Source organism: Ceratina calcarata, unplaced genomic scaffold, assembly GCF_001652005.2.
Source record: "Ceratina calcarata isolate Rehan_Ccalc_2016 unplaced genomic scaffold, ASM165200v1 scaffold289.2, whole genome shotgun sequence".
Lineage (NCBI taxonomy): Eukaryota > Metazoa > Arthropoda > Insecta > Hymenoptera > Apidae > Ceratina > Ceratina calcarata.
In genome coordinates, this window is record NW_017151272.1 from 1034976 (window position 1) to 1062197 (window position 27222).

General features: G+C 42.5%; 3 protein-coding genes across 15 annotated transcripts; 2 read left to right on the top strand and 1 right to left on the bottom strand.

Moving 5' to 3' along the window:
- Positions 1 to 130: 130 nt before the first annotated feature.
- Abl (tyrosine-protein kinase Abl) lies at positions 131 to 11016 on the top strand. 7 transcript variants are annotated; one of them, XM_026812568.1, is made up of 17 exons: positions 131 to 645; positions 1289 to 1442; positions 1558 to 1667; positions 1741 to 2039; positions 2117 to 2258; positions 2342 to 2472; positions 2558 to 2820; positions 3158 to 3329; positions 3405 to 3660; positions 3748 to 3876; positions 3962 to 4097; positions 4226 to 4353; positions 4745 to 4956; positions 5027 to 6099; positions 6165 to 6677; positions 6761 to 6927; positions 10929 to 11016. In XM_026812568.1, the coding sequence occupies exons 1-17, from the start codon at positions 519 to 521 to the stop codon at positions 11012 to 11014; spliced, it is 4098 nt and encodes a 1365-aa protein (XP_026668369.1). In that variant the 5' UTR covers positions 131 to 518; the 3' UTR covers positions 11015 to 11016. The 7 variants fall into 7 exon arrangements, with proteins under 7 accessions (XP_026668369.1, XP_026668367.1, XP_017877982.1 ...); XM_026812566.1 differs by lacking the exon at positions 10929 to 11016 and having other exon boundaries at positions 1292 to 1442; positions 6761 to 10393; XM_018022493.2 differs by lacking the exon at positions 10929 to 11016 and having other exon boundaries at positions 132 to 645; positions 6761 to 10393.
- Positions 10075 to 11002, bottom strand: Nxt1 (NTF2-related export protein 1). The gene is made up of 4 exons (XM_018022499.2): positions 10860 to 11002; positions 10699 to 10785; positions 10421 to 10565; positions 10075 to 10277 (listed from the first exon to the last, which is right to left on the bottom strand). The coding sequence occupies exons 1-4, from the start codon at positions 10866 to 10868 to the stop codon at positions 10102 to 10104; spliced, it is 417 nt and encodes a 138-aa protein (XP_017877988.1). The 5' UTR covers positions 10869 to 11002; the 3' UTR covers positions 10075 to 10101.
- Positions 11017 to 11038: 22 nt separating the features above from the next.
- rno (PHD finger protein rhinoceros) lies at positions 11039 to 27222 on the top strand. 7 transcript variants are annotated; one of them, XM_026812572.1, is made up of 10 exons: positions 11039 to 11938; positions 13569 to 13618; positions 13693 to 14207; positions 14297 to 14453; positions 14611 to 14763; positions 14836 to 15123; positions 15205 to 15378; positions 15460 to 15632; positions 15712 to 15835; positions 15913 to 27222. In XM_026812572.1, exons 3-10 carry the CDS (start codon positions 13750 to 13752, stop codon positions 23101 to 23103), a joined length of 8718 nt encoding a protein of 2905 aa, XP_026668373.1. In that variant the 5' UTR covers positions 11039 to 11938; positions 13569 to 13618; positions 13693 to 13749; the 3' UTR covers positions 23104 to 27222. The 7 variants fall into 7 exon arrangements, 4 of the variants coding, with proteins under 4 accessions (XP_026668373.1, XP_017878016.1, XP_026668372.1 ...); XM_018022527.2 differs by lacking the exon at positions 11039 to 11938 and adding an exon at positions 12380 to 12515; XM_026812571.1 differs by lacking the exon at positions 11039 to 11938 and adding an exon at positions 12784 to 12868.

Consider the following 27222-nt stretch of genomic DNA (forward strand, 5'->3'; position numbering starts at 1 on the left):
GTTCGTATCTATTGTATATTTGTAATGGCAATTGTAAATTATAATTGAATACCCATTAGCTGTTTTAATAAAAGTGATTATTTGCGTTTAAATGAATGAAAATAGGAAATAATTAACTACGAACGTATTCGAGTTCGGTGGATGTTTATCGGTGCACAAAGCTACTGGCCAATGGAATCTTTATCCGAGGCATGATTCTCCAATGAGAACACCGAAATGGCTCTGATGATAAGTAAAAGTAGTAAACAGTACGGTGCGAATCGAGCTATCGTCGACGTCGACGTCGAAGCTGTCAAACATGGCGAGAACGTCGATCCTGAGTGTTGGTCAAAAATGTGAATAGGAGGTTCGCGTTGAGGGTGAGATTCGTGGGTCTCGGGTGTTGCTCGTCATCGGCGGAGGCCGGCGAGAGATGCGATCGGTAGTTAGACTGTCAGGCCGATAGTGAATGTGCCGAGTGAACGGCCCCGGCAATTTCGCGGCCGGGATTAATCTAAGGGCATGCCAATTCGGGAACTATGGGTGCTCAACAGACTAAGGAGAGAATTGTTCCTACTGGTTCTGCTGTGCGACAAACGCGTAAACAGCCGAGGAACCTCAAGGAGTCCCGTCTAGTTGGCTCCAACATATTCACAGAGCACAGCGGTAATTCTTTCACAGATTTCCCGACTCTCTCGGCCTTTTTATTTTCTATTTCTTTCTTACTTCCGCCCCTTTTTTCACATCTCTTCCTCGCACTTTCCTCCCCTCCTTCCGATTAATTCCTCGCGATCCTGCATTTTACTTACTTTTTAAATAATCTTCAATAGAAAAATTATCCACAGCTTTATATATATATATACATATACGTATATATATATGCATAAAAGGATGATACATTCGAATAATAGCCCATTAACAGGCCATCAAGCTGAAGACTGTAGTTTAGATTATATAATTAATGCATGCACGTATATGTATCTAGATTTTAAACATATTTAATGCTAATAGTTGACTGGTAACCTTTCATAAGTAGGCTGACACAGATAATAAAAAGAATGAGTTTTTCAATTAATTGACACTGCAAATTTCTTCTTACAATTTCATACTTGGCTGCAAATCAAACGTTATCAGAAGTTATTGTTACTGTATATTTATTTTTATAATTCCTGATATAAGGTGTTTACAGTAGAGATCATGTAATTATGTACATTATATCATCACTTATAAAAATCTTGAATTTTATGGATTAAGTTTCATGCATCGTTCCATGTTCGTGTCCTTACAATGATATTGTGATATTGCACAGAAGCTCTTTTACAAAGCAGACCGCTACCTCACATTCCGGCATTACCAGATGGTGACCCTCCGAATGGGTCTGGCATCCAACCGATTTCACAGCAAGTGAACATACAACAGCACACTGGTGTTTCTTCTGCCGGACTCTTGGAAGCTGCAAACAGGTTCAATTATAATTCAATTATACGATCGGTTAATTCCGGTGATCACAGATTATGTAAATTTGAAAACTTCTGTGAATTTCATATGTTCAGTTTGTTATTTAAATAAATGGTGCAGGTGGACCAGCAAGGAAAATTTGTTGGCACAAGAAGAAGATGATCCTCAGCTATTCGTTGCTCTGTATGATTTTCAAGCAGGTGGAGAGAATCAGCTCAGCCTTAAGAAAGGTGATCAATTTTAACAAAGACTGTGTAAATGTAAAACTGCGTGTATTATAATATAACGTAATTTTGAACATAGGAGAGCAAGTTCGTATTCTAAGTTATAATAAAAGCGGGGAATGGTGCGAAGCTCATTCAAGTACTGGTCAAGTAGGATGGGTTCCTTCCAATTATGTGACTCCAGTAAACTCTCTGGAGAAACATTCCTGGTATCACGGAAGGATATCCAGGAATGCCGCGGAGTATCTTCTAAGTTCTGGGATAAACGGCAGTTTTCTGGTCCGTGAATCGGAAAGCAGCCCAGGTCAGCGCAGCATTTCCCTCAGATACGAGGGTAGAGTTTATCATTATAGGATTAACGAAGACAGCGAGGGAAAGGTAGAATAAGTTACATCGTGTAACTAACGCCGACGATAGAATTCATGTACTTTAACTACGAAACATTTACATTTCAGATGTTCGTCACCACTGATAGCAAATTTAATACTCTGGCAGAATTAGTACACCATCACTCGATGCTTGCCGATGGTCTAATTACACAATTACTTTATCCTGCACCAAAGCACAATAAACCTACGGTTTTTCCGCTTAGCCCTGGTACGTAAAAATAATCAAAATTTAATCAGAAAGCTAACATATAATTTACAAACGATTGAAGTTTATTGAAATTGCTGTGCTAGAACCGGACGAATGGGAAATCAATAGGACAGATATAGTTATGAGACACAAATTAGGTGGAGGCCAATACGGAGACGTCTACGAAGCTGTGTGGAAGAGGTACAATATGACTGTTGCCGTAAAGACGTTGAAGGTCCGTTTCTGAGAGTACTATTTATCGATATCGTTATCATTGCTATGGAAACATAACGGAAACGTGTACATATTGTGTTTCACAGGAGGATACGATGGCCCTAAAAGACTTTTTGGAAGAAGCTGCGATTATGAAGGAGATGAAGCACAGGAATCTGGTTCAGTTACTAGGTGTATGTACGCGGGAGCCGCCGTTCTACATCATCACGGAGTTCATGAGCAAGGGGAATCTGCTGGATTATTTACGGAACGAAAGTAAACATCAAATTAATGCCGTTGTTTTGATGCACATGGCCACTCAAATCGCCAGCGGAATGAGTTACTTGGAAAGCAGGAATTTCATACACAGGTATCATTTTTTTCAGTACCTTTACAGCCCCGTCGTTAGCATAAATTTCTCACCTACCGTGATTACTACGATAAAATATTAACGTACTGAACATACAAGTAAAACACATACAAGTAATGCTCACTTTTGCTTAACGCACATCGAAGAGAAGAATTAATTTTTGAGTTAGGTAGCTGTCTTTCTCAAGGATCGCTGGAGAAAAGTAATGGCAGATCACAGACGTTTGTGTGATATTCTAGAAAAAAATGTTCAGTCGGTTAGAACAAATATTTTTAATTTCATTGTCCTTATCCTCTGAAGAAACGAGCTCGCGTTAACATTGCGACTTTCGAAACAGAGATCTAGCTGCTCGAAACTGCCTCGTGGGTGAAAACCATCTGGTGAAGGTCGCAGACTTCGGGTTGGCTCGGCTGATGAGAGACGACACGTACACAGCTCATGCTGGCGCGAAGTTCCCTATAAAATGGACCGCTCCAGAGGGATTGGCGTATAATAAGTTCTCGACAAAGGTAGAATAACATAATTCGTCCTTTTCTTTATTACCGTTGCACATCTTTATGCAGTTATTCATTCGATATTTATAGTCCGATGTTTGGGCATTTGGGATCTTGCTATGGGAAATAGCAACCTACGGTATGTCTCCGTATCCTGGCGTCGATTTGACCGACGTCTACCATATGCTAGAAAAAGGCTACAGAATGGAATGCCCGCCTGGGTGTCCACCGAAAGTATACGAATTGATGCGACAGTGTTGGCAATGGTCCGCGGCCGACCGGCCTACTTTCAAGGAGATCCATCATTCCCTCGAAAATATGTTCCAAGAATCGAGTATTACGGAAGGTAAAATGTTTAAACAGTTGTTCAGGATAAGCAGGCCTTTACACGAGAACAGTTCTTATACGATGCGAATTAAATTGATCTTTATAGAAGTCGAAAAACAGTTGCAAGGAGGAGGAGAAATTCCGTTACTTTCTTACAAGAAATCTCAAACTGGCAGTACTGGAAATATTCATGGGCTAGTCCTGGTGTCTGAACCGTTACCCTCTTCAGGTACATGTATGAAACTTTTTTAATTGAGAAACCAATACTTTTACTAATACAATACAAATGTAATTAAGATTCTTCACTGTGATTGTTGCAGATACTACGAGCTCGGTGACGAAACTGAGTACATTTACAGGTGGCTTGTCAACTAAGAATAACAGCAGCATCGTACAGATGAGACGTTCTACCAATAAAAAGGGTAAACAGGCTCCGGCTCCTCCAAAAAGGACAAGGTATTATGTCTTTTTTACGTTCGGTGTAATGAAGTCTCGATTTATTATTTATTGAACGTAATCGAGATTTCGAATACCGAGAAAGATTAATCATATGGTGATATAATAATAAAACGATTGGGTAACAGCTTGCTGTCGTCGTGCAGTTCATTCCGCGATTCTGCCTACCAAGAGCAGGATACTCAAAATACTGAAACTAACACCATGACTCTCGACGATGCCGCGGATCTAAATGGTATTGATAAGATTCTCGAAGGTATTTCCATTCTACTTTAATCAAGCGTACTGATACGTGCATGCACTGCTTTAGTTTCCTATGTAACGTAAGCTCTACATTCGACTCTTCATGCTCGATTACTTTCTGCATTTGCATTCCTTTTACATGTAATGAACGTAAATTTATATAGATATTCATTTTCGTTATGTTTCTATCGATTTATTTTCCATTAAGTGCGTTTACTGTTAATGAAGTACTGTACTAACGAACGAACGAAATGTAGTAGAAGAAATGATACGCTTTAATTTTCAAAACATGCCATTTACATTTTGATCATTTGAGCTTACGGAACTTGTTCGCTCTCAGCGAAAGGACTCTAAGCAGAAAGAGAATATGTACCGGTACGGTTTGTTGTTAAATGGGAACTCAGGTATTGCGCGAGATCTCGCGACGATGGCTCAAGAAACGATTGCTGCAGGAGGCTGTGAGATCGAGGAGGACGGAGAGGGTTCCCAAGGCACGACGGAACCAAACTTTATTTCTCAACCTTCAACATCGCCGGAGCCTATACCTGGCCTGGTCTCATCTCAGAAGCAGATCAAGACGAGACCTTATCCATCTAAGGAGCCGTTGCCGCAGAAGGTAAACGTCGAGAGACTCGCGTGAACATTAATTTAAAATTCTGCTTCTATCATTTAAATTGAATCTCTAGTTGGTACAAGTAGGCGCGTTGGAAGTACAGAACGTGAAACGAGCTATCAATCGTTACGGTACATTGCCAAAAGGTGCTAGGATCGGCGCGTACTTGGAATCTTTACGTCAAAGCGGTATGCCGTCGAATCAAGAGTCAACGACGGTGGTCTCGTCTTCTATGGCATCCGGCGCGTTGGATCAGCACGAATCCTCGATTGATAATTCGCAGCACAGATCTCTGTCTCCGCGGCAAAGCAATTTGCGGAATCAGCCTCAAATGACTCGCAGCAATTCTTCAAGCGGTGTTGTTAACACTTATCAGCCACCGAATTCTCCGCGCGGCCGAGTAGTAGCCGTACGGAAGAACAATCAATCGGACGCTGTCGGTTTAAGGACTTTCCGCGTATCAAGTAACTCTAACTTTCGTACCGCGAGCCCGTCGAGATCTGTACAACCGTCGTTAGCTGATTTGGAATTCCCTCCTCCGCCTGCCGATTTACCACCGCCTCCGGATGAAAATTTTTCTGGACAAGAACAAGTCGATCTTCCACCCCCTATTTCTTGTAGCGACATTTCTCAAATAAGAAATTCCCCTTTATCAATAAGAAAAGCGAAGAGCATAGATTGGCGTTCGAAGGAAGATGAGAACGAGCAACAAGAAGACAGGAACGACGTTAGTAACGCGGAACCGTCTGTGAAGGAAGCCTGTTCGAGGTTCGGAGTCAATCTGAGACGCAGAGATGTCCAAGACAATTCCTGTAGAAATATCGATAATAAAAAGACGGGATTCAAATCTAGGATAGAAACAATTGAGCCGGCTGCGCCACCGGAAGAAGCGCCGCCACCTCCTCCGCCGCCGCCGCCGCCGATATCGACCAATTCATCTTCCGATAGTTTCGAACGTAAACCTGGAATGAAAGAAATGTTGGAGCTGAAGCTGATCAATGAAATTAAACAAGGTGCAGAGACCAAGCATGGCTCGATTACGAAAAAAGTTGGATTGATAAGCAGTACTCCATCCGCTCCTCTGGATCCAGCCTCACAGTTACTATCAGAACTTTGCGCTAGTTTTAACATGGATTCCGGACAGAGGTAAATTTTATATTAACATACCGTGTCACTTGTTACTAACTCATTATTTTTTCACCACAATTCAGATATGCTCAAAACGAGTACGCTGTATCAACTTTAAGAACCATTGAAGTACCTCCAGATCAGCAACAGCAACATCAGATTCACAACGTTCACAAGGATTCGTCGATGTCTTCTCCGGTAACCGAATCTATTCTCTCCAGCGGAAATGTTGGTTTCAAATTGAAAAGAGTAGACAAGCGGAACAATCCGCAGAAGGAGGAGACATCCGATGGGCAAATAATCGATTTCAAAGCTAGACTTCGGAAGGTTGAGAATGCGGAAAAAGAAAAACTATCGGAGGAGAAGAGTATCGTTACCGAACAGTCTTCGGAATCTGAAGAACAACAAGACGACAAGCGTAGAAGCACAGGTAGTATTAGTAGCTTGAAGAAGCTTTGGGAGAATAAAGAATCTTGTGACAGCCAACCGCACAGTCCGAAACTCAGTGTCAAAGGAAACACTGGTAAACAAGAAACAGTGGACCAGGCAGAAGATTCGCCTGAAGATCATAGTGGAGCTTCCACTCGAAGTCAAAGGTGAATTTTAATCTGCATTTCTCTACATCAGTCATAGTTTTTATAGATAAATGTTTAAAAACGTTTTCATGTATAATTCGTAGTTCCGGTAGTAAAAGCGATACTCGACAGTGGCCGCCTCCCGAGCCAGAGAAACCAGTTGTCCCTGCGAAACCATTGAAACCGTTGTGCACTACGACCAAGCATTTCGGGTCTTCGATCTACGCAACGCCTAACTGTACGAAGTCTCAACACGCTGAGGACAATTTAGGTAAACAGAACACTGATTCTAAGACCGCGAAACAAGCCGTGTTGGAGCTTTCGACAGTGATAGAGAGCAGCGTATTGAATTTGAAAAGTAGCTCGACGATAGTAATGGCCAGTTGGCTCCAGCTTTCAGACAAGGTAGTGTTACTGCACGGAATGTGCGCTAATCTCGCGGACAGCGGTATCGCGCCTCACGCACGGTTTCAGTTTCGCGAAGTCCTCGGTAGGCTAGAGCTTCAGGCTCGACAGCTTCGAGCAGCTGGCACTCGAAACGTCACAGAGAATACAAGACTTCTCACTGACCTCCAAAACACGATAAAGGATGTCGTCAACACCGTGCAAAGATAAATCACAGATATTAACACCATTTTATCGTCACCCTTCTTCTCGTTCTCATTTTCAACCGGCGTTACTTCGTTAATACTGGTACTCGTCACCCATTCAGAGATATCTTGCATTTGGGAATCTCTCTTAAAGTTTTCGTCAGGTCAAATTTATTTTACTTCTCTCCAGTCTCCTTTTTTTTTTTACTAAGAAACTTCATGGTCTCTATCTCATATTCTTTGAGAGGTTTTTAGTACATTTCTTTTATCACGAATCTTTTTACCAAAAATTCTGTTGCGATGACTCAGCAGGAAATGACAGAGACATGCATTTTTGGAAATCTCACTCGTAACGAGAGTGTACAAACTCGGAAGATGTTTAATGGCAAGGCCTCGAACCGACCGCGGCCTCAATTAAATATCAGTTTTCTGGGTATAAAAGAGGGAAAACAAATAATAAACTCATATACATATTTCGATTCACATCAATATATTACTTAACATAGACTGCGATTAGCATTTTCATTCGAGTTAAAAACAACTATCATTATCATAAAAGTATTATTCTTTTGATATGAAAAAAAAAAGACTATATACATAGTACGTAAATGTAATTCGCTGGTAATTTTTATGAATTGAGTTTTGCAAAGGAAAGAGAAATGTGTTTATTCTGAAAATAACGATGAACGTAGTAGCATAAGTGAACAAGGATCAAATGTACTCTGGTTCCTTACGATCTTTCGAATAATAGTTTTGACACTGATAGAAGAAGGACGAGTAATCGCGGTTCGTCGCAACAAAGGAGAACTCTCTTTCGAATACAGAAAGAAATAATTTTTCTACTGGGCGCTTGGTTCTTCGTTTTGTAAATTATAATTATTATTACGTCGATCAAACATATATCCTATATAAGCGAAGCTCTACGTGAATTATACTCGTCCGCTATACGATAAATGTGGTGATTATAGTTGTTGAGTAAAAATGTCTCGGTGTTATTTCATCGAACTTTCTTATGCCGTGCTTCGTAATATCGTACGCAGAATAAGCTAGACTATACATACGTAAGTACGAACACTTTTAAGCGAGTAAGCCATTTTAATGCGTGAGAGAATGTAACAATTTTTGTATTTGTATAGAGTAAGTCGAATAACAGGTATGCTTAATGATACAGTAAAACTTTGATTAGGAGAATTAATCAAATACTCCTACATTGGTAAACGATTTTTTATTCATCTAACAGAAAATGTTCTCCTTCATTATTTTCATTCATGCTTTCCATTGATTCTTACTTATCAATGAAAATTTCTACACCAACTGTATATTATTCTAACATATATGTTTTAGGTAAATAGATATGTATTGGCCAAAAAGTGAATACTTAAAATCAGCTTAAAATGATAATTATTATACAAGTATGACTACTTAGTATTTGAATAATCAGAAGTTCGATCATCTTAATAATCAAAAATGGACTTAATATTTAATCGGATTGATTATCAAGGTTTTACTGTATATATTTATGTAAATCAGCGGGTGTAATTAACCAAATTTTCAAAGCGTTTTGTTTGATCTGCGTAATTACGTAGACGTTCTTCCACAGAGCGCTAATAAAATGCAAGGACTCCGGACACTTATTTTTAACGATAACGAATATTTATTTCACTTCTCTGTTATACTATAATTGTATTTTAATTGATTGATTGCGAACCAATAGATTTTATGTATAAAACTTAAATAATGCAGTCGACTTATATTGCTTGCGTTTATTATTGTGTCGTATTTTTAAATTTAGTGTTGAACTCGTCAGCATGTAGACATCTCCTTTAGTAGTAAAAATTATTGAAGGTCTTTTTTTTTTAGTAGTCTTCCGTAGAAAGTCTCCGGAGTCTGAGGTTTCATTTTACCATTCGATCATTTAATTAAAATTAAGTAAGATGCAACGAGAACGAAAAAGTCAGTTAATTCGTGAGTCAAGTCGTTTCCTCTCGTAACACTGCCTACATTATGGCTTCTAGAATACATCGATCAACAAACGGTAGTTATACGAACCGGAATTATTCTCCTTTCGGTCATGATCAAATATCCTTTTTTTTTTCTTGCATCATTTGTACCTGTGATACACCGATCGACTTATCTTTTACCTTCGAATTAAAAGAAAAGAAAAAAGAAAGCAGAGCAAGAAAGTGAGGGAGAGAGAGAGGATGGGAGGGAAAGAAAAACATGAGCGATCGTATGAACGAATCTTTTTGAGAAGTCCCGAACGTAGAGATTTTTTACTGGAATATTTTAATGAACTTTTTAGTTCGGTAAGTCGAAGTATTCGATGGTATCTGTAAATACATAGTCGCCCTCGAGAAATCACAACATAACAGCATCGCGTACGTCGTTTTAACAGATCATTTAGCGTAATTATGTACATTTTTAAATCTATTTTTTAAATTATCTCGAATCGTGCAAAGCGAAATCAATTCTAAGCAATATTTATAACGTTTATTTAGGAGTGTTACGGAATATAGTTTTGTAGGCGGTTCCAGTTGAAAAGCTGTACATTTCGAATTTCTCAAAATCTTATTAACCATTGGATGTTTAAGTTGATGAGCTGTCAAAGGATATGAAATCAATGTTTTATACAATCTGTAACATAGTAACGTTTATGTCTAAGTATTTATATCTATATTTATTTTTTAGTTTTTTCTCATGTAAAGTTATTCCTAAACGATCGACCAACGTACTGATTCACTAATACGAAAATTTTAATATCGCTTTATACATTGATATAAGACCGACGATAGAAATAAAAAGGAATATTGAATCAAACAATTGTTCGATCATATTTTACGTAAAAGTAATTTATTTTAATTTACACTCTCCAGCGCTTCTTGTAACCTAAAGCAGTCGCTTACAATCTTCCACTTATCTCCCATCGCCGCAATTAAGAACGTTTGGTTGAAAGGTTTCGCAGTCTTATCATCGTACTTTACTTGTCCACCAACTTTCACGAGGAACGTTAGTTGATCTGCCACCTCAGGTCCTAGTAACAATATGTATTTTAGACACACTTTCATTCATCCAATTGTACTCGGTTTCGAGCATACAATGGAATCAACACTAAATTTTCTACCGAAGAATAAAGCACTTGTGAACAAATTTTGTTAATGATCCATGAGTCTTTACCTGTTATAGGCTGAGCATCTAAAGTAAAAACGGAGTGTACTGAAGGCGGTAAATCTGTCCAGAATTTCTGTATATTATCTTTCCCTTCGATACCATTTCCATTCCATATTAAAGTTGCGGTATCCAGATACAACCTTGATATGAGCTACGACAAAAATTATCATCTTATCTTGTCCATTTATATGACAATTAATATTCTTAACAAAGCCGGCGTTTCTCACGTGGTTTATTTAATACAATATATAAACGAACGCATTCTGTGAATAATTAATACTTACGTATCTACGTTTATCCAGACTTTCGTAGTAAACCTTTGTCAATTCCTCGGCCGTTCGGCAGGCTTGATCAATCTTTGCTTTTAAATCCTGAAATACTGTACATTATTAAATACTATTTCCATTAGCAATAATAAATATAATAATAATATTGTCCAACATACCTGTTCCATTGTAAAATCTTAAGTAATTCGTGTTTTAACATAACCTCATTTTCTATCGTTTACTATCAGCCTGCAGACTCAGGACCAGGGATCTCGTAATTTTTCGCTCGGCCGGAAAGTGGGGACGACGCGACCATGGTGGGACTGGTACTTGATGGGGTTATGCTAGGCATGGTCAGCAAAGGCGCATGGGGATCGAAATACGGGCGAAAAAGAGGGGAAGCGAGTCGTGTGGGATAAATTATGAGAACCCTGCCTGCAGTTCGAAGCGGGAATCAACAATAAACAAGAACTGTCGAGGAGGGCATGCATCGATGTATCCGTGACACATTACCCACCCTCCAGTCTGTCTAATTTGTAAATGTTTGTAACTATTTGAAAAAGTAGTATACCGAAACCGAATCTCCCACCAGTGTCATGTGGTCGTACAGTTGTACAACAAAGTTCTCACTTCCCCACCTATTCCCATTCCTACCATTCCCTGCGTTCAATCAAGCATGGTCTCACGAGTGTACAATCAAGGTGCGTTTCCTTGAGATTCTGTTAATCGTTAATAACAGGAATCTGTATTAGAAGTCTTAATCTCGCGTTCTCATCTCGAATTATAAACGAATACAAGGAACGAAGTAGAAATTATGTACAGTTAAAGAATATCTCAGAGTATATTTATATGTATACATATTATATACGGTAATGAAAATACATTTCTGTTCTGTTTTTTTAATTGTAATATATAATTTTCAATCGGACGAGAAGACAGTTTATTAAACGTATGTATGAGATGAAGAGTAGTAGAGGGTTGCATTGTGCCCGGTTTCCAGAGCAGCTGGTAGCGGTGGCGTATGGATGTACAGATGAGAGCGATTGCGAGATCTAGCCGTGTCGGTGTCGCGGGGTCACGTGACTCCGCGCTCAGACAGTTATTTTTTTAGGCATGATGGCGCCAAACAGCAGTATCCACATTAATGTAAATATAATATCGATTCGGTGTACCGCGCGAGGAAGAAAGGCATTGGGTGTCCTTACGGAGGCTATTTGAGGGCGTCGAGCGAGCTCGACAGCAGCCCTCGGCCCACGAAGTGAGTAAAATCGAGCTGGTCGTGGCTGCGACTCGAATTGCTAATGAGGACATCTTGGTTAGGCTGCCGTGACAGAGGCGTACTCGGACTACTGCCATCTCGGAGCTACCGATTGAAAAATAATTCGATCATTCACGATCAGGCGTACCGGCTATTATTTGTCACGTGTATCATCGCGCGCGAAATCACCCTCTCCGTCGATAGATCAATAATAAGGCATTTACTGCCTTACGACCATATCTATCTTCTTCTCTCTCTTCCATTCTGGCTCTCTTTATTGCGCGCGCGCGCGTGCGTGTTCATGTTTGCGTGTGCGTGTCGAACTTGTGCTCGCGCGTTCCTACCGACGTTGTGCGCGTGTACATTCACGTTTGTGCGCATCGGTGTTACCCACGTCGTCGTCGCGTGTGCATATTTACTTACGCTCATGTTTGTGCATGTGGACTACTCGAATTCGGCTGGGTGTACGTTCAGATGTTCATACGTGGGTGCCGAGATTCGTGTGCGAGCCGAGCCTGCCGCCATCTGTATTGTCAATGTTGTCGGCCAGCAGGAGCACCACCAGCCCAATGGACCCGTGAGCATTTTCGACTCTCCGCCCGATCTTCTTCTAGACGTCTATTCTCGACCGCGAACCTCGACTTCCTCGCGTCGAGTCATCCGAGGTCTTACGGCGATCCTCCACGGTCGAGCCTCGGCGCCGCTCGAGCGTCGCCGCGGAGTAACTCCGTCGCAATGTTTACATGCCACCCGCCACGGCGATCAGTTTCTCGACGATCATTGTGTTTTATCAACTACTCACGGCCGTATAACGTTCCGGGGAACAAATTCCGTTCGAATTCTAACTCTTCTTCCTGGACTGCCCCATTTATAACCTCTCCGCGGCGGCCATCGACGATCAACGGCCGCAGATCCCCTGCAATACAATCGGTCTATACCATCAGCTCTTTTGTCCAATTTTTATCGTCTCAAACGTGTTTACGTTATTACAATTTTCGTAGCGAACTTCTTGCCGTGCGTTATTTCACAGAATCGTGAGTTTGTGTTACAGAATAGTTCTAATTTCAAATGCTACATACGTTCACCAGTTGGATTTATGAACAAACGGACTGTGACTTATGTTTTTCATCTCAGTGTACTATCAACTGTTTACATGCACATTTCGTATCGTTCGTACGCGTAACAATATGATTACGAGTAAACCCGGCATAAATCCAATGATAGTACTCGTCGTATGCGATCAGATGATTGTGTTTAGTGACTTTTCTTCACACAGTTCTTATTACGTTCTCTATTTATCTACATGTATCTCTAAGCGTCTCTGAGTCTCTTTTCAATTACTCGCCCCCAACGTCTTTTATTTCATTCGTTACAGTGTACATAATAGTTGATTTCTGTATTGTTTTCAGTTTGGTCTGTTTCACTCGTACCTAAGCATGATAGTTCCGTTTCATAGAAATTGTACAATATCTATTAAATACTTGTTTCGTAAAGAGAATTAATAGTTTACGTGCGGAATTACTTGTACTTTCAAACATCATAGTTGATAACTGTCTCATGCTTCAGCTTTTCGTTGTTGTCTTTTTTTTTTAAATAGAATAACTCTATAACTGTGTTTTTATCGTTGCAGCTCCGAGAGGAATCCGCTTTCTAGATAATAAATACATGGACGACTATGTAGTAAGTAACCAAACGAATTTTCTTCCCTCGTCTCTCTTATCATCTTTCGTTGAATTTATAACAAAGCGTTTTAGGGTGCGCGCGGCTCACCTGCACGTGCCACGTACCGCTAGCTCACTTGGTATAGTAGAATGGCACAGCGAGGCAAACGAATAAATAGAAACGACAATGATTTGGCGTCTTGCCCAGGCGCAATCAAAAGGCGCAAATGTAGGCTGGGTCCAGCGACGTGTTCGTCGTCGCTGGCAGCTACCATGGGGCCCTCAGAAGAGGAGGAGACGATGGCGTCGTCCAGTCAAGGAGGGGCATCCTGGACCCCCAGACCCCTCAGCGACATCAAGATCTCTAGTATATATAATCGCTCCTCTGCTGAGGCTCCCGCAGAACTGTTTCGTAAGGATTTGATCAGCGCGATGAAATTACCTGATAGTGAGCCATTAAGTCCCAATGAATATTGGGTCATTACTGATCAATGGAAACAAGAATGGGAGAGAGGCGTTCAAGTACCCGTTAATCCAGACTCTCTTCCTGAACCGACGGTCACTATCACTCAAGCAACACCCATAAAGCAGCACAGTGAATTTAAACTGTAAGTACGACGTGTTCCAGTCGAGTCGAGGAACCAATCGACACCGTCCGATTGAGAAATTATTTTTGTTTCTCACCATGTTCTTGTAGACCGAAAAAGTTTGTAAGAATATCTCGCGATGATTATTTCAACCCCGAAGATCACCATTTAAGCACAACACCGGCACGAGCAGAGAAAGCTTGTGCTTACGATCTTGACGACACCGATATTGCGTGGTTAGATGTGTTAAATGGCGAACGTGCACAGGTATATCATATATTTCAGAATTCCATCGTCTCTATCTAAACTTGTATTTAAAACGAATCTCGCCGAACAATTGTAAGACGATTTTCTAATAATCCGAACGACGTCTCGATTAAACATTGATTCGGAGGTTTATACTTGTGCTGCGTTGCAATTTTAGGCTGGTCAATTGCCCATCACAGAGTCGCAGTTAGAAAGGGTGATAGAAGAGCTCGAAGTTCGTTGTTGGGAAAGAATACAGACTATCGTAAAAAATGAAGAAGGTCTTGGCATTGAATACGATGAAAACGTGATCTGCGATGTTTGCAGATCTGTAAGTCTCGTTCCATTTTCGACGGTCAGATTGAAATACGACGAGCGTTAATCGATACATTTGTTTCGTTAGCCGGACTCCGAGGAAGGAAATGAGATGGTGTTCTGTGATTGTTGTAATATATGCGTGCATCAAGCGTGTTACGGGATTACTTCAATACCAGACGGTTCCTGGCTATGCAGAACTTGTTCTCTAAGTCAACGACCGGATTGTGTTCTTTGTCCTAACAAAGGAGGTGCTATGAAATGCACTCGTAGCGGCCAAAAGTGGGCCCACGTATCTTGTGCTCTATGGATCCCAGAAGTCAGTATTGGCTGCGTCGAACGAATGGAGCCTATCACGAAAATATCCAGCATTCCGGTACATACAATATCTCCATACGAGGCGTACAATGATCGTTTGCGAATTACTATTTAAATTTCGAACGTTATATAATTTTAGCAAAGTCGATGGGCTTTAATATGCGTACTGTGTCGGGAAAGGGTCGGTGCTTGCATCCAGTGCAGTATAAAGACATGTAAAACAGCTTATCATGTAACGTGTGCCTTCAAATACGGCTTAGAGATGAAGGCAATCATCGAAGATGAAATGGCTGACGATGGAGTAAAATTGAGGGTAGATTATCCAAAATATTGTTTCAACGACACGATTCGACTTGATTCTATCGACAGTTTTTTCAAATCGTCTTATTTACAGTCTTACTGTCAGAAACATAGTAGGACGAATACGAAAGATAAAGTCCAAGGTCCTGGAGGTAGTATAGGAAGCGGTGCTGACAAAGCAGGATCGGATTCCGAGGACGCGGAATCTAGACGGCGCAAGAGAAAAGATATGACATCCGAGGAGAAGAATCAAGCACGCGCTGCGAAGTACGTTTATCCCTTAAATTCCTGGCAGGATCCTATCCTGTCCCTATTACATGTTATGACCGAAACGTTTTTCCATCAGACTGCAAGAGATCGAAGCGGAATTCGACAAACACGTGAGTTTAAAGGATATCGCTTCGCAGCAGTTGGACGTCGATCCCGATAGCATTGTTTACATATACAACTATTGGAAACTGAAAAGAAGAGTAAGCGTAATTTCCCATTTTCATTCCCTGTCTAAAATATAACGCATTCTACTTTGTATTCTCGTTCCAATTTACAGGCTGGACATAATAAACCGTTGTTGGCACCGCGTTGCGGAGAACTTTCCGGCAGTGGTTCGCGCAATCAAGGGCAGGCCGCGGATCTTGAGAAGATGAGGACGTTCGTGCAATTACGCCAGGACTTAGAGAGGGTCCGGAACCTGTGCTACATGGTCGGCAGGAGGGAGAAGCTTTGTCGATCTTTCTTGAGATTACGAGAGCAAACCTTCCATAAGCAAGCTTTGGTGATGTCGGGACCGCCGTTGCCACCGGCAGCAGCCGCCGCTGTGCTCGAAGCCAATCATGGGCCTTCGATCTACGATCGATTGTATTCCCATCCCGAGTCGGAGGATCACACTCACGACTTCGATACGATCGTCGCCAGGATCGCTGGCATAGACTCACCGACCAGTGACGAGAAAAAGACTCAGCAACATCAGCCGCAGCAACAGCAGCAGCAGCAGCAACAGGACTTCAATGGTGCCTCTAGTAAAAAATTATACTTCAACGGCTCCGTGCGAAGAAAGAATCTCTACGGCAGTGACCTGTCGTCTGTCAGTAGTAGCGAGACGGACGCGACGAAGGCGAAAACATCTCAGAAGTCCAAGAGCCAGAAGCTGGACAGCGACTCGAGCACGGAGGAGGAAACCAGCGTTCCCTCTACGAAAACTAAGCTGCCTCAGAGAAAGACTAAGAAGACTGGCCAGTCGGCGGACAAGTTGCACTCGGCGCTTAGGGATAACAGTGAAAGTGACAAACTTGTGAACAGTAGATCGCATACGCTAGAACATATGGAGAAGGAGCTGGGAAGTGCGAGTGGTAGTGAAAGTGACGAACTGTTGACATTGAGCGGTGGTGCGACGAAACATCTCGCAGCCTCGGCCATTTATTCGGACACAGACTCCGATTCCCAAGAGCACGCGTCTCATTCCGCGGTGTTAATCACGAAAGCAGCCGTGAAGGAGTTCTCCGCTGCGAATCTATCGAAAAATTCGCAGAAGAGTTTCGCCAAAGAATCGAGACACGCCGAGTCGGTGTATCATAACACAGGATCGAAGAACAAAGAGAATCAAAGCAAGCCTACCGTTAAAAAGAAAGAATACATACCTTCGGCTCTGATCGTTCCGCAGAGACAAGCCGCGAAGAAGGCTTCGGAGATCATGCAGCGTACGCAGCAGGGCAAGAAAGATAACGCAGTTCCTGATTCTACGCCAGAAGTAGTAAAATCGCCAACCGAGGAACTACCAAAGTGTTCCTCTTCGAAGCAATCAAAAGAGAAGAGTCCTAGTAAGAAGCAGAGAGAGAATAAACAGTCGAAAGAAACGAAAAATAACGACGTGTACGATTTCGATAAAGATTTCGGGGATGGAACAGAGATTCTGGCATACGTGCCGCAGAGGCAAGCTGCGAAGAAAGCAGCGGAGCATATAAAAAGCGGCATGGGTACCAAAACTACGCAGCAGATCGAGCAAGAAGCGTTGGACGCGCGAACGAAAAAGGAATCGCCGGAGATCGGGAAAAGAAAGGAAGTCAGGAAGGATGATTCTTCCAGAAAAGAGGAATTATCGCGGAAAGAAGAACTGTCCTCCTCTTCGTCGTCGTCTTCATCCTCCTCTTCATCCTCGTCGTCATCGTCATCTTCTTCATCGTCATCCTCTTCGTCCTCTAGAAAAGAAGAACATCTATCCAGGAAAGAAGAACTCGTTTCGAAGAAAGAGGAATCGTCTTCTAGAAAAGAGGAGATCCTTTTGAAAGACAGCCGCTTGAGAAGACCTAAGAAACCGAGCGAACGGAAGTCAATGTTTTCTAGTAACAGTGACACTAGTAGCAGTAGTAACAGCTGTAGTAGCTCATCTGAAAGTAGCAGCGATTCTGAGAACGTAGAGCGTAGAAAATTCTCGCACGAGATGATCAATGTTTCTTCGTCGACCTCTTCCTCCGAGAGCGACACGGTCAATAGAACGAAGAGTAAGACGATCACGGTGGGTCCATCAGCGGCGAACAGAAAGCAGCAGTCGAATAAAATGTCACCGGAAAGACAGGAAGCTGAGAGGAAACCGGTCTCAGGGCGGAAACTCAAGAAGCTGCCCGAGAAGAAGCTTAAAACTTCCGACGGGCGGCGGGGACCTGAGTTTCAGCCGCCTACTGAGAGAGAGGAACCTCGTAGAGTCTCCAAAGATCAGCAGCAGCAGCAGGAACAGCAGCAGTCACAGCAACCGGAAGCAACAGTCAAGAAGCAGGATCAAAGAGACAGCAATAAAAAGCAATCAACAGCCGCAGAGGGAGCAGAGGTTGATGAGGATCTGCTCGTTGGGTCTGGAGATCATGATGGGCCGAGAAGTGTTTCTGGGTCCAGGCCTGCCAAAAAGTCGGGTCAAACTGGTAAACAGCAGCCTTTATCCCGAAAAGAAGATAAGAAGGCTAAATCCGAAAGTAGGAAGCGAAAACCGAACGAGTCAGTCGCGAAGGATGAGAAGAGTGGGAAGGAGGCGGTTAAGAAATCGGAGAAACGGTTGAACGACAAGCAGCCCGTTAAAGAACCAGAGAAGAAAGACGAGGAGGAGGATAAAAAGGAGGAACAAAAGACTGTTGACGAAGAAAAAGTAAACGTATTGACAGAAAACTCTCCGAAGAGTGAGGATAAGAAAATCAAAAAGGTCGGAAACAGGGACGTGATCAATACGTTAGAAGAAGAGATGAAACAGCGTAGAGCGGAGAGAGACAGCCCAAAGAAGTCTGTGAGAGGTTTGGATAAATTGTTGGAAAAACGTGAACACCACGATAAGATGTCTAGAAGTAAAAACTTGGAGGTGAAGACCGAGAAAGTTGTTTGCAACGAAGAGAAGGAAGAGAAAGCATCTGTAGACGACAGTAGACAGCTGATAAAGGAGGCGGTGAAGAACGAGGATCGTAAGAATCATATTAACGAGAGCGACGTTGCTATTGAAAAACCGAAGCCAGAGGAACAAATGGAAGAAGAATCGATGAAGAAGGACGTTGCCGAAGTACCGCAGGCTTTACTGATAGTTGAAAGAAAAAAGACAGAAAGGAATGTCGGAAAGATTCTAGATAATACCATCGAGCCACAAATTGTTGGTGCACAGAGTATCGAGCCGCAAACTGCTTGCATAGAGGAGAACATTCGAAAAGACAGCGAAGACGATAATGTGAAATCAATTGGTTTGGAGAGAGTCGAGAATTTCGAGAAGGAGCATCAGAAACGGCGAAAGTCTGCGAACAGGTCGATCTTCTCACCGCAACATGGTAAAGATCCAAGCGTCTCAGAATTGTTTGATTTCGATCAAGATATGTTAACGGAAGAGATAGCGAACGAGGATGGATTCGGTATATCAAGGGACGCGGAGGAGCGAGGGGTTCCGCTAAGTTTCTCGTTCAACAACGAGTTGTGGTTCAAGGAAGATTCTAAAGAAGATAGCGCTAGAGAAACGTTGCATCTCGTTGAGAAATTGCGTATGGAACTCTCGAAAAAATCAAATTCTAGTCAGTTCGAATTAGAGACAGTACCTGTAGATGGTGAAATTAAAAAGGAGGAACCATCGATAGAAAAGACGATCGAGCAGCAACAGCAACACGAACAGCAGTCACAGTCGCAACAACTTCAACCGCAACAATCGCAGCAACAGATCCAACAGCAACTCGTTCAACAGCCAGAGAAAGAGACGAAAATTATTGAACCTACCGTAGAACCGGTGTTGAGCGTAAAGAGCGTAGAGATTCCTGAAGAAGAGGTAGCTAATAACGAAGCCCGTCCCAGTAGCTGTAAAAGCACAGTCGAAGAGAAGAGGAAAACTTGTTACTCGAACGAAAACGATAGGTACACGGTCTACGAGGAGGATCGTGAAGCAAACAAAGTCAGCGTGGTGGAACGATCAAAGCTCGATCGAGCAGAGACTGACGAGAGATGGGTCCCACCGAGTATTAATAGTTTCGAACCTAGTAATGTGCAACACTTGAACGCTTTGATAGAAACGCAGAATCATCGATACGGCAATCATCAATTCCCTAACGAATCTATTCCAGAAAACGAATCTATCGCGCGTACTCATTTAAACGCTCCAAGTATACAGGAACAATATTTATTGCAGCAACCGCATTCGATTCTTCACGGACAGCAGGAACCTCACGAGAGAACGATGCTCGATCAACAAATGCCCGAAGAGAACCCCATGGAAATGGTCAACAGACATTTAATTGGATTGCCATCGTCGGAGGATGATCAGGCAGCCGAGATAATGGACAGAGTGCTCGACAAAGAGGACGACGTCGTCAGACAGCAAGACTACGATCAGAATTCTCCTTACAACGACTTGAACGGACGCCCGGACACGAGATGGGCGGAAAGTCAAGTCCTGCCTTCTCGTCGGTCTACATCTTCTTCGATCACTTCTGCTTCCTCCGCCGAAGACCATTCCATTCCACCGTACAAGAATGTAGCTGGCATTCCATTTCCCCCATGCTCCATGGAGGCAACGTACTACGCGGATTCGAGTTATGGCACCGGACCAGTCAGTTTATTTCCTCCACAATCTTGCGCGGCACCGTTACCTTATCCTTCGCCTGGGCCGGCTCTCTTCCCACCGCAATTCGGAGCAGCCTTTCCAGGAGCGCAGTCATTATTGCCGCACGTAAAACCGCTAGAAGATTCGTTGAATCTACAAGCTTCGCCATGTACCGCAGCGTTCACGTCTTCCTCGCACAACATGGCTCTGACCGCGGCTATGGTCTCCCCTACGAAAATAGGCACGCCACCGCCGCCGCCGCCGCCTCCGCCACCCCCGCAAGTCACCGCACCGCCAGAAACGATCGAGAGGACGCAACAGCAATTGCAAACGCAGGTAGTCAATTCGCCTTCGTTGCCAGTGAATTTCTTAAACACGGCACCGGAGAGTCACGCGAGCGATCCTGTCGTTGAGAATCTTCAAGAAACTCTTACGGACGGCAAGAGCCAACATTCTGGGAAAAAGTCGCCGTCTAAGCCTACGAGAACCTCTGCGCGAGTAACGTCGCTGCAAGGGAAATCTCCCGGGAAATCACCGAGACAGGAGGCTCAGAAGGGCGTGTCCGGAGCTCGGGGACGCGGCAGGGGTGGCAAGAATTCGGCGCAGTCCGGTTACAGAGGACGCGGACGCGGACGGGGCAGAGGTCGAGGTCGAAGCGGGCAAAACGCAGGCATTCCGTTGGTTCCCGGTGTTGGCGTCATTCATCAACACGACGACTCGATTCAGAATAAGTTAATAGGCACGGTGTACGATTTCGATTCTGATGAAGATTCCACCAACGAGACTAACATCGCCGACCTTCGCACTATGAGAGAGCGGAAGAAATCGACGGATGCTGCCGGTGTCGAGAGGAGAGACTCCACGGTCATTGCTTCCGGGGAGAGTGTTCAGTCGAGACTATCCAGTCCAGCAGGCGCTAGGAAGTATTTAGAAGACAGGAGGCACTCCGGTTCTCCGAGCCACGACGATTCAACTGTCGTAGAAAGACAGTCGAACGCCGGACAGAGCTTCGACACCGTCCTACCGCTTATTCCCGGTCCCGTCGACATGCGAACGTACAACTCCACCCTCGACGCGTCCAGCTCTTCCACGTTGCACGGTCAGACGTACGAAAACCATTTCCTAGGCACGTTCACCGGTGTCTCTACGAACGATCCTGCTCTTCCGGACATCGAAGAAGACCTCGAGAAAGAACTGAGGTCCGCGTTGATAGGCAAGCAGAGTCAAGAAGACTGTTCGAAGCCGAGCTTCGACGCGAGCATCGATGCATCGTCTTCTGGTTTCACGGAGGCGAACAAAGTCTCATTGACAGACTCTAGGAATCAGTTGAAAGTTAAAATTAAAGGTCCTTTCCTGGACGCGAATTACGTTCCGGCTCCGGTACCACCACTTGCTCAACAGGCACCTGTAATAATCGCACCAGCTGCTACCAGTGCTTCCGTCGCTTCTGGAACCTCGAACCTTAGACGAATGCGAAAGAAGGAGTTGTTGAGACAGTACTGTTCTCAGGATATGAACATGGACGAACCGGGTGGCAACCTTACTACGTCGGCGCCGATTATCATGCCACCGATTAATCGGACAGTGATCACGATACCGAAAGCAGTGGCTTCGATGACTAGTATACCTACCAGGGAAGATTACAAAGCGGTGGTCGATGCGAACACGGAGAAGAAAAGACGGAAAGAGAGACCAGCCGGGTTTTTGGACGGTAACGAAGACGACAGGAGGCGGGGCAGCGCTACCAACGGTGCTAGTTCCAGTGGCAACACTCCGGTCGGGAACGTGGACCGTAAAAGAGGAAGGCAGAGCGGCGGTGGTAAATCGACGAACACTACCACCACGACGACAACCACGAACAGTGGCCCACCGAAGCTGAAGATCAAGATTGGCAATAGCATAATTGGTGGCCCGGAGAGCGGCCAAGACGACAGGACGAGAATAAGACCGCCAAAGAAACGGTTGAGCAGTATTCCTAGCAGTACACCGAGCATCGAAGAACTGAAAAGGGAGAGTATGAAGTTCAGGCGTATGATCATGGCCGGTTTCGATAACGATGAAAAATTGAGAGTTAAGAGTAAAAAGGATAAGAACGGAAAGCGGAAGAAACGGCAGTCGAGTAGGAAGGAAGCCAGAGTACGAATCCTCGAGGGTGGTACTGCCCCACCGAAATTGATCATCAGGCTGGGCAAGGGCAACGACTCTCCGGATGAATTACCGATCTTGGTCACAGACGAGGAAGAGGAGGAGGAAGAGGAACGAAATCCTGCTGACAGCAGGGTAGGTCCTCCACCTCCGGAACCGGCCAAGGACGAGCCTGCCTATCCAACGGTAACCGCTAATATCGAAGAGAAACAACCTACCGACCCGGACAGCGGCGGTACCGCGCCGAGGAACGTTCGTTCGGCCAAGGTTACGCCGATTAGATTAAAATTGACGCGTTGCCAGGAGGGCTACGAGCTGAAAGGCTCACCGGTCCACGGCGAGGAGTCTAGTTTAACGACGGAGAAACCGCCAAGTCCCGAAGTATCGCACGAGGAAACGAGAAATCCACCGGTAAAAAGTCAAGAGGAAGAGTCCTCCAGGGAGGAGGAGGAGGACGACGAAGAGGAGAACAATAGTTCTGTGCAGAGGGACTCCGCCGCGTGTCCTGCAGCGACAAGTATACCACAGGGATGTCAAGTTAGGTGATAATTAATGATACTCGTGGAGTAAATGGAGCAGAGGACGCAAACACACGAATAAACACGGTGCTCGTACGATATTTACGGTCGGTCGAGAAAATGGACTCGATACACGCTTGCAGTTGCTAACTGTGATTTCACGTTGCTGTGATAAGGTGAAGAAACCGTTCCGGCGAGACACGGTCCAAAATGATCGAGGTACCGCATATTCTTATACAAGCAAAATCATTCTACCATATTTGTTGCAGTGTATCGTTGGCTTAGTGGGAATCTGAGGGGAATACGGATGGATAACTTAACTCTATCGGTAGATGCATTAAATCAGGCCAAACATTACTAAATTAAGTGTTACTTTATAACAATAGAACGAGATTAATAATCAAATCATTTTTGATTAAACATTTTTGTTTTGCAGATATTTCCGTGTAGGTTCGAGATTATCAATAGGAAGTTAATACTGAATAAGAATATTCACGGTTGGTAAATACCGGACGTACGAACGTTTTTTCACAGTTCCCACTAAGCCTGTGATATAGCCATACGATAACGCCTTTCGATAAACGACATTTTTACTATTTCGTGTAAAAATTTACAAAATTGTACGTAAGAAATATATTTCCACTTCGTTCTCATGACAATATTTACAGTACATTGGTCTCTTTTTTTTTTTAATTTTTATTTTCTTATTCTTGTGGTGATTATTTTACATATACAATGATTAATCCTTGTTTCAATTATTAACCATTTTCTTTATAAACTGCACCTTCTCACGGCAACAGAAACACGAAACAAAAACGGTCGTTTCGACGCGAGGAACAGGGTGGTCGCAACTCCTAAAAGATATGCTCGTTTCGGACATTCTTCAACGGACGTTCTCCGGCGTTAAGCGAGAAGGGATCTAAGTGTGCTCCTCGAGAAACGAAATAATCCAGTTTTATTCTTAAACGCAAATACTCGAGAAACGGGAAAGGGCGTGCCATTTCGCGGCGGCGATGAGATATCCATGTTTTTCCTCGTAAAAAAAAAAAGAGAACAGATCGAGAGGAACGGTCGAGGCCGTGTACGAACATCTCACGACTCTTACCGTGAAATTCGACGACGTTTTGGAAAAATCAATCGTCTCGCCTGATTTAGAAATATTGAAAGGAACTGCGTGCGCGTAAACGCATAACTAAACGTCGTGGAAAAGCAAGAGAACAGGAACGAAAAAGAGGAAGCAATCAGAAAAGATGGGAGGATTTTTGAGATTATTTCGTACACGGCCTCGTCATCACCTTCGCAGTAAGAACTAGTTAATTGTACATACTTGTAATTTACGATTGTATCTAGTTTAAGTCGAGGAGTAAGGAGATGCGTGCGTGCGTGTATGTATGTATGAAAGCGAGAGAGTATACGCGTGCGGTGCGTGTGTGTCTGAAAGATGAAGAATGAACGCGTGAGAGATTTTGTATTCAGTGCGAAGCTTACGTGATGGCTGTGTTTTACCACGCGGTCCGATCTTCCAGGCAAATTAATCCTGGGCCGCGCAGAAACGTTCGGTATCCCTTTATAATCTCTGTTCGAGTGTTCCCCCATCCCTCTGAAACGAGGCCGTCGGTTGACATTATCGTAGAAAATAGTATTACAAAATAAAAAAAAGAAATAAAACAGAAAAAAATACAAGTAAACGAAGTAGTAGACGTTCGGGCGGAGAAATCCGAAAAAAAATGTAATTTATCGAGTTATAGTCGAGGACAATCTTACTGCTCAGCAGCAGCAGGTTCTTCGATCAGTTAGATTAATTAGTCATATAGTCTGTCGCAATAATCTGAATCGTCCATAATTGTGCAGTTGTCCTTAACACACAGAACACCAATTATTAGAAATGTCGCGTCGAATACATCTAATAATGACACCGTTTTTCTTTTTAATCCAAGCAAATCCGTAAGAACTATCGACTGGCATTTTTCATTGTTCTCACGATTCATTTTATATTATATTATATATATATATAATATATTTAAAGTATATTTTACACCGAGTACAATTTTAATAATTTATTCTTTACTTAGTGTAAATAAGTTCTATCTAGAATTGAAATACGTTTTTTTTTATACGGTAGCATAGTTTATAATACACTAATCTACTTCGCTCTCGTCCTCCCCTTTGTGGTTTTTACGTTTTTACTTCGACACCTAGTAATCTCATTCCTCATCGACTTATGGGAACACGAATTTTCACTGAAGGACAACTGCGCGATTAGACAATGCATAAAAAGGGCTATATGAGTAACAGTCAAAAGTAATCGTCCATATCGATATTCCGGATGTGTTGTGCGTTAAAGAAAATGTTTGTACTGGACCTCCGCCAGTGACCGAGGAAGGATCTATTTGTTCCCTACGAGGGAAACGCGACTTCTGCTTCCTTATTCGCTGCGTAACAGAAATAAACGTAACTTCTTCACTCGGAATCCGGGATACGGAATTTCTCTGCGCGGACCGATGTACTTTGACCCTAGATTCAGTCAGTTAAAGCACCTTACATCCACACTTATGTACTTAGAATACATTTCAAGCGGATAAATTTGTAGCGATTTTTCGAAATCAAAAATCCGGTGAAAATGGTACATTTTCCAGTGCGTTGTTCCAGTTAGAAAATTCCGTAAACCTCGATATTACGCAGACGAGACGAACGTTTGATTTTTTGCATAAAATTAAATGCACAGTGAGACGCCGCATAAAGTTGTCTATTCAATTAAGTCGAATAGCTGTACGAGGGATTAGTTTACTAAATCATGTACAAAAGGAATGTCAAGAGAATTGTTTTAGGTCAGACATTCTCTTAACATTAAATTTACGTGTCATTTAGTAAACCTTTTTAGAATGATGTACGATTTTGTGCGGTTCTCCTTGTGTATGATCTATCAGTTTAGTTCATAAATATACTCGATGCGTAAAAAGAAAAAGGAAATGTGATTTGGGATATACGAATTTTGATAACTGAGAAAATAATTTGTATCAAATTTACTATTGTATGATATGAATTGTCATTCGTTTACGTTGTAACGTGTATTATTTGTTGTACAAATTATCCTCTTCGCGGTACTGTGTCGGATGCCTAAGAGGTTCCTGAGCTAACAACACGATAGTTCTCACTTTTTCTAAACGAAGTGTTTCTTTCAAACGATTGGTAAAGTTAAGAACCATAGCACTCTGTATTCGTAGGACGTTGTACTACTCTATGAGAATTTTGTACGACCTTTTATACGAATTTGTACAACTAAGGTAAAACAAAGCAAAGATGAAGGGAAACCGTTTGAACGTTCTCAAATAATTTGTGACTATCCGGTCACTTTTAAATCTTGTTACTATTTATCGGCTTTAAGAACGATTTGATTTAATTGAATTATCTTCGTTAAACTGAAAATGTAATCTATGATATCGTGCGGACGCGAAATGTTTTATATTGTTTTAGATTTTTTTTTAGTTTTAACTATATTAATTCCGAATAACAGCTGGTAACTTTTTATGTTGATCTACGTACCAAGAGGTTTTGGTCTACGTGATTATAAATGAGAATCAAAGATTAGACAATGACAGTGCAATAACTGAAAAATTCAACTACCAATGAACTTTGTGTTACGGAAATATTATCTGAGTTTCAGCTCAAGAATCTCTTCGATTATCATAAGCAATGTAATGCGATAATTTTATTTTATAATTTGTATCCAAATATTATTTAGATCATTCTGTAATTCAGACAGAGAGAATATTCGGTGTGCATACAATTGTTATGTATGCGATTAATTTTTATGTGAAGTATGAAAGGTCAGCAGACGAATCAGTAAAACGAGGAACGCAGTTTTAATAAATTTATTAATACTACTTGAGCGATTAGAAAAAGTTTCATTGCCATTTTAATCATATATAAATATTATCGAGCTAACTGATTCTAGGGTCGAGATGTTAATATTAAATTAGAATCCTGAATTCTGAGAGGAGAAATAACGCGTTTCACGCCCTGGAAGCCGGAATAAAATAATTTCGTCGGCGATAAGCGGAGCCTTAGCGGAGCCTATTATATATTGTACAGAGAAAAGAAGAAGAGCCAAGCGGAATCGTTTCTTACTTACGCTAAACATAGCAAG

Bases quoted from the DNA above. Each gene is read 5' to 3' on its own strand.
- Abl (XM_018022493.2), top strand. From the start codon at position 519: ATGGGTGCTCAACAGACTAAGGAGAGAATTGTTCCTACTGGTTCTGCT. The intron at 646-1,288 runs GTAATTCTTTCA...GATATTGCACAG, and splicing joins CATATTCACAGAGCACAGCG to AAGCTCTTTTACAAAGCAGA. The intron at 4,098-4,225 runs GTATTATGTCTT...ATTGGGTAACAG, and splicing joins GCTCCTCCAAAAAGGACAAG to CTTGCTGTCGTCGTGCAGTT.
- Nxt1 (XM_018022499.2), bottom strand. The intron at 10,566-10,698 runs GTAAGTATTAAT...TTTTTGTCGTAG, and splicing joins GTCTGGATAAACGTAGATAC to CTCATATCAAGGTTGTATCT. The intron at 10,278-10,420 runs GTAAAGACTCAT...TATTGTTACTAG, and splicing joins AGATGCTCAGCCTATAACAG to GACCTGAGGTGGCAGATCAA.
- rno (XM_026812572.1), top strand. From the start codon at position 13,750: ATGGCACAGCGAGGCAAACGAATAAATAGAAACGACAATGATTTGGCG. The intron at 15,124-15,204 runs GTACATACAATA...ATATAATTTTAG, and splicing joins CGAAAATATCCAGCATTCCG to CAAAGTCGATGGGCTTTAAT. The intron at 15,379-15,459 runs GTAGATTATCCA...TCTTATTTACAG, and splicing joins ACGATGGAGTAAAATTGAGG to TCTTACTGTCAGAAACATAG.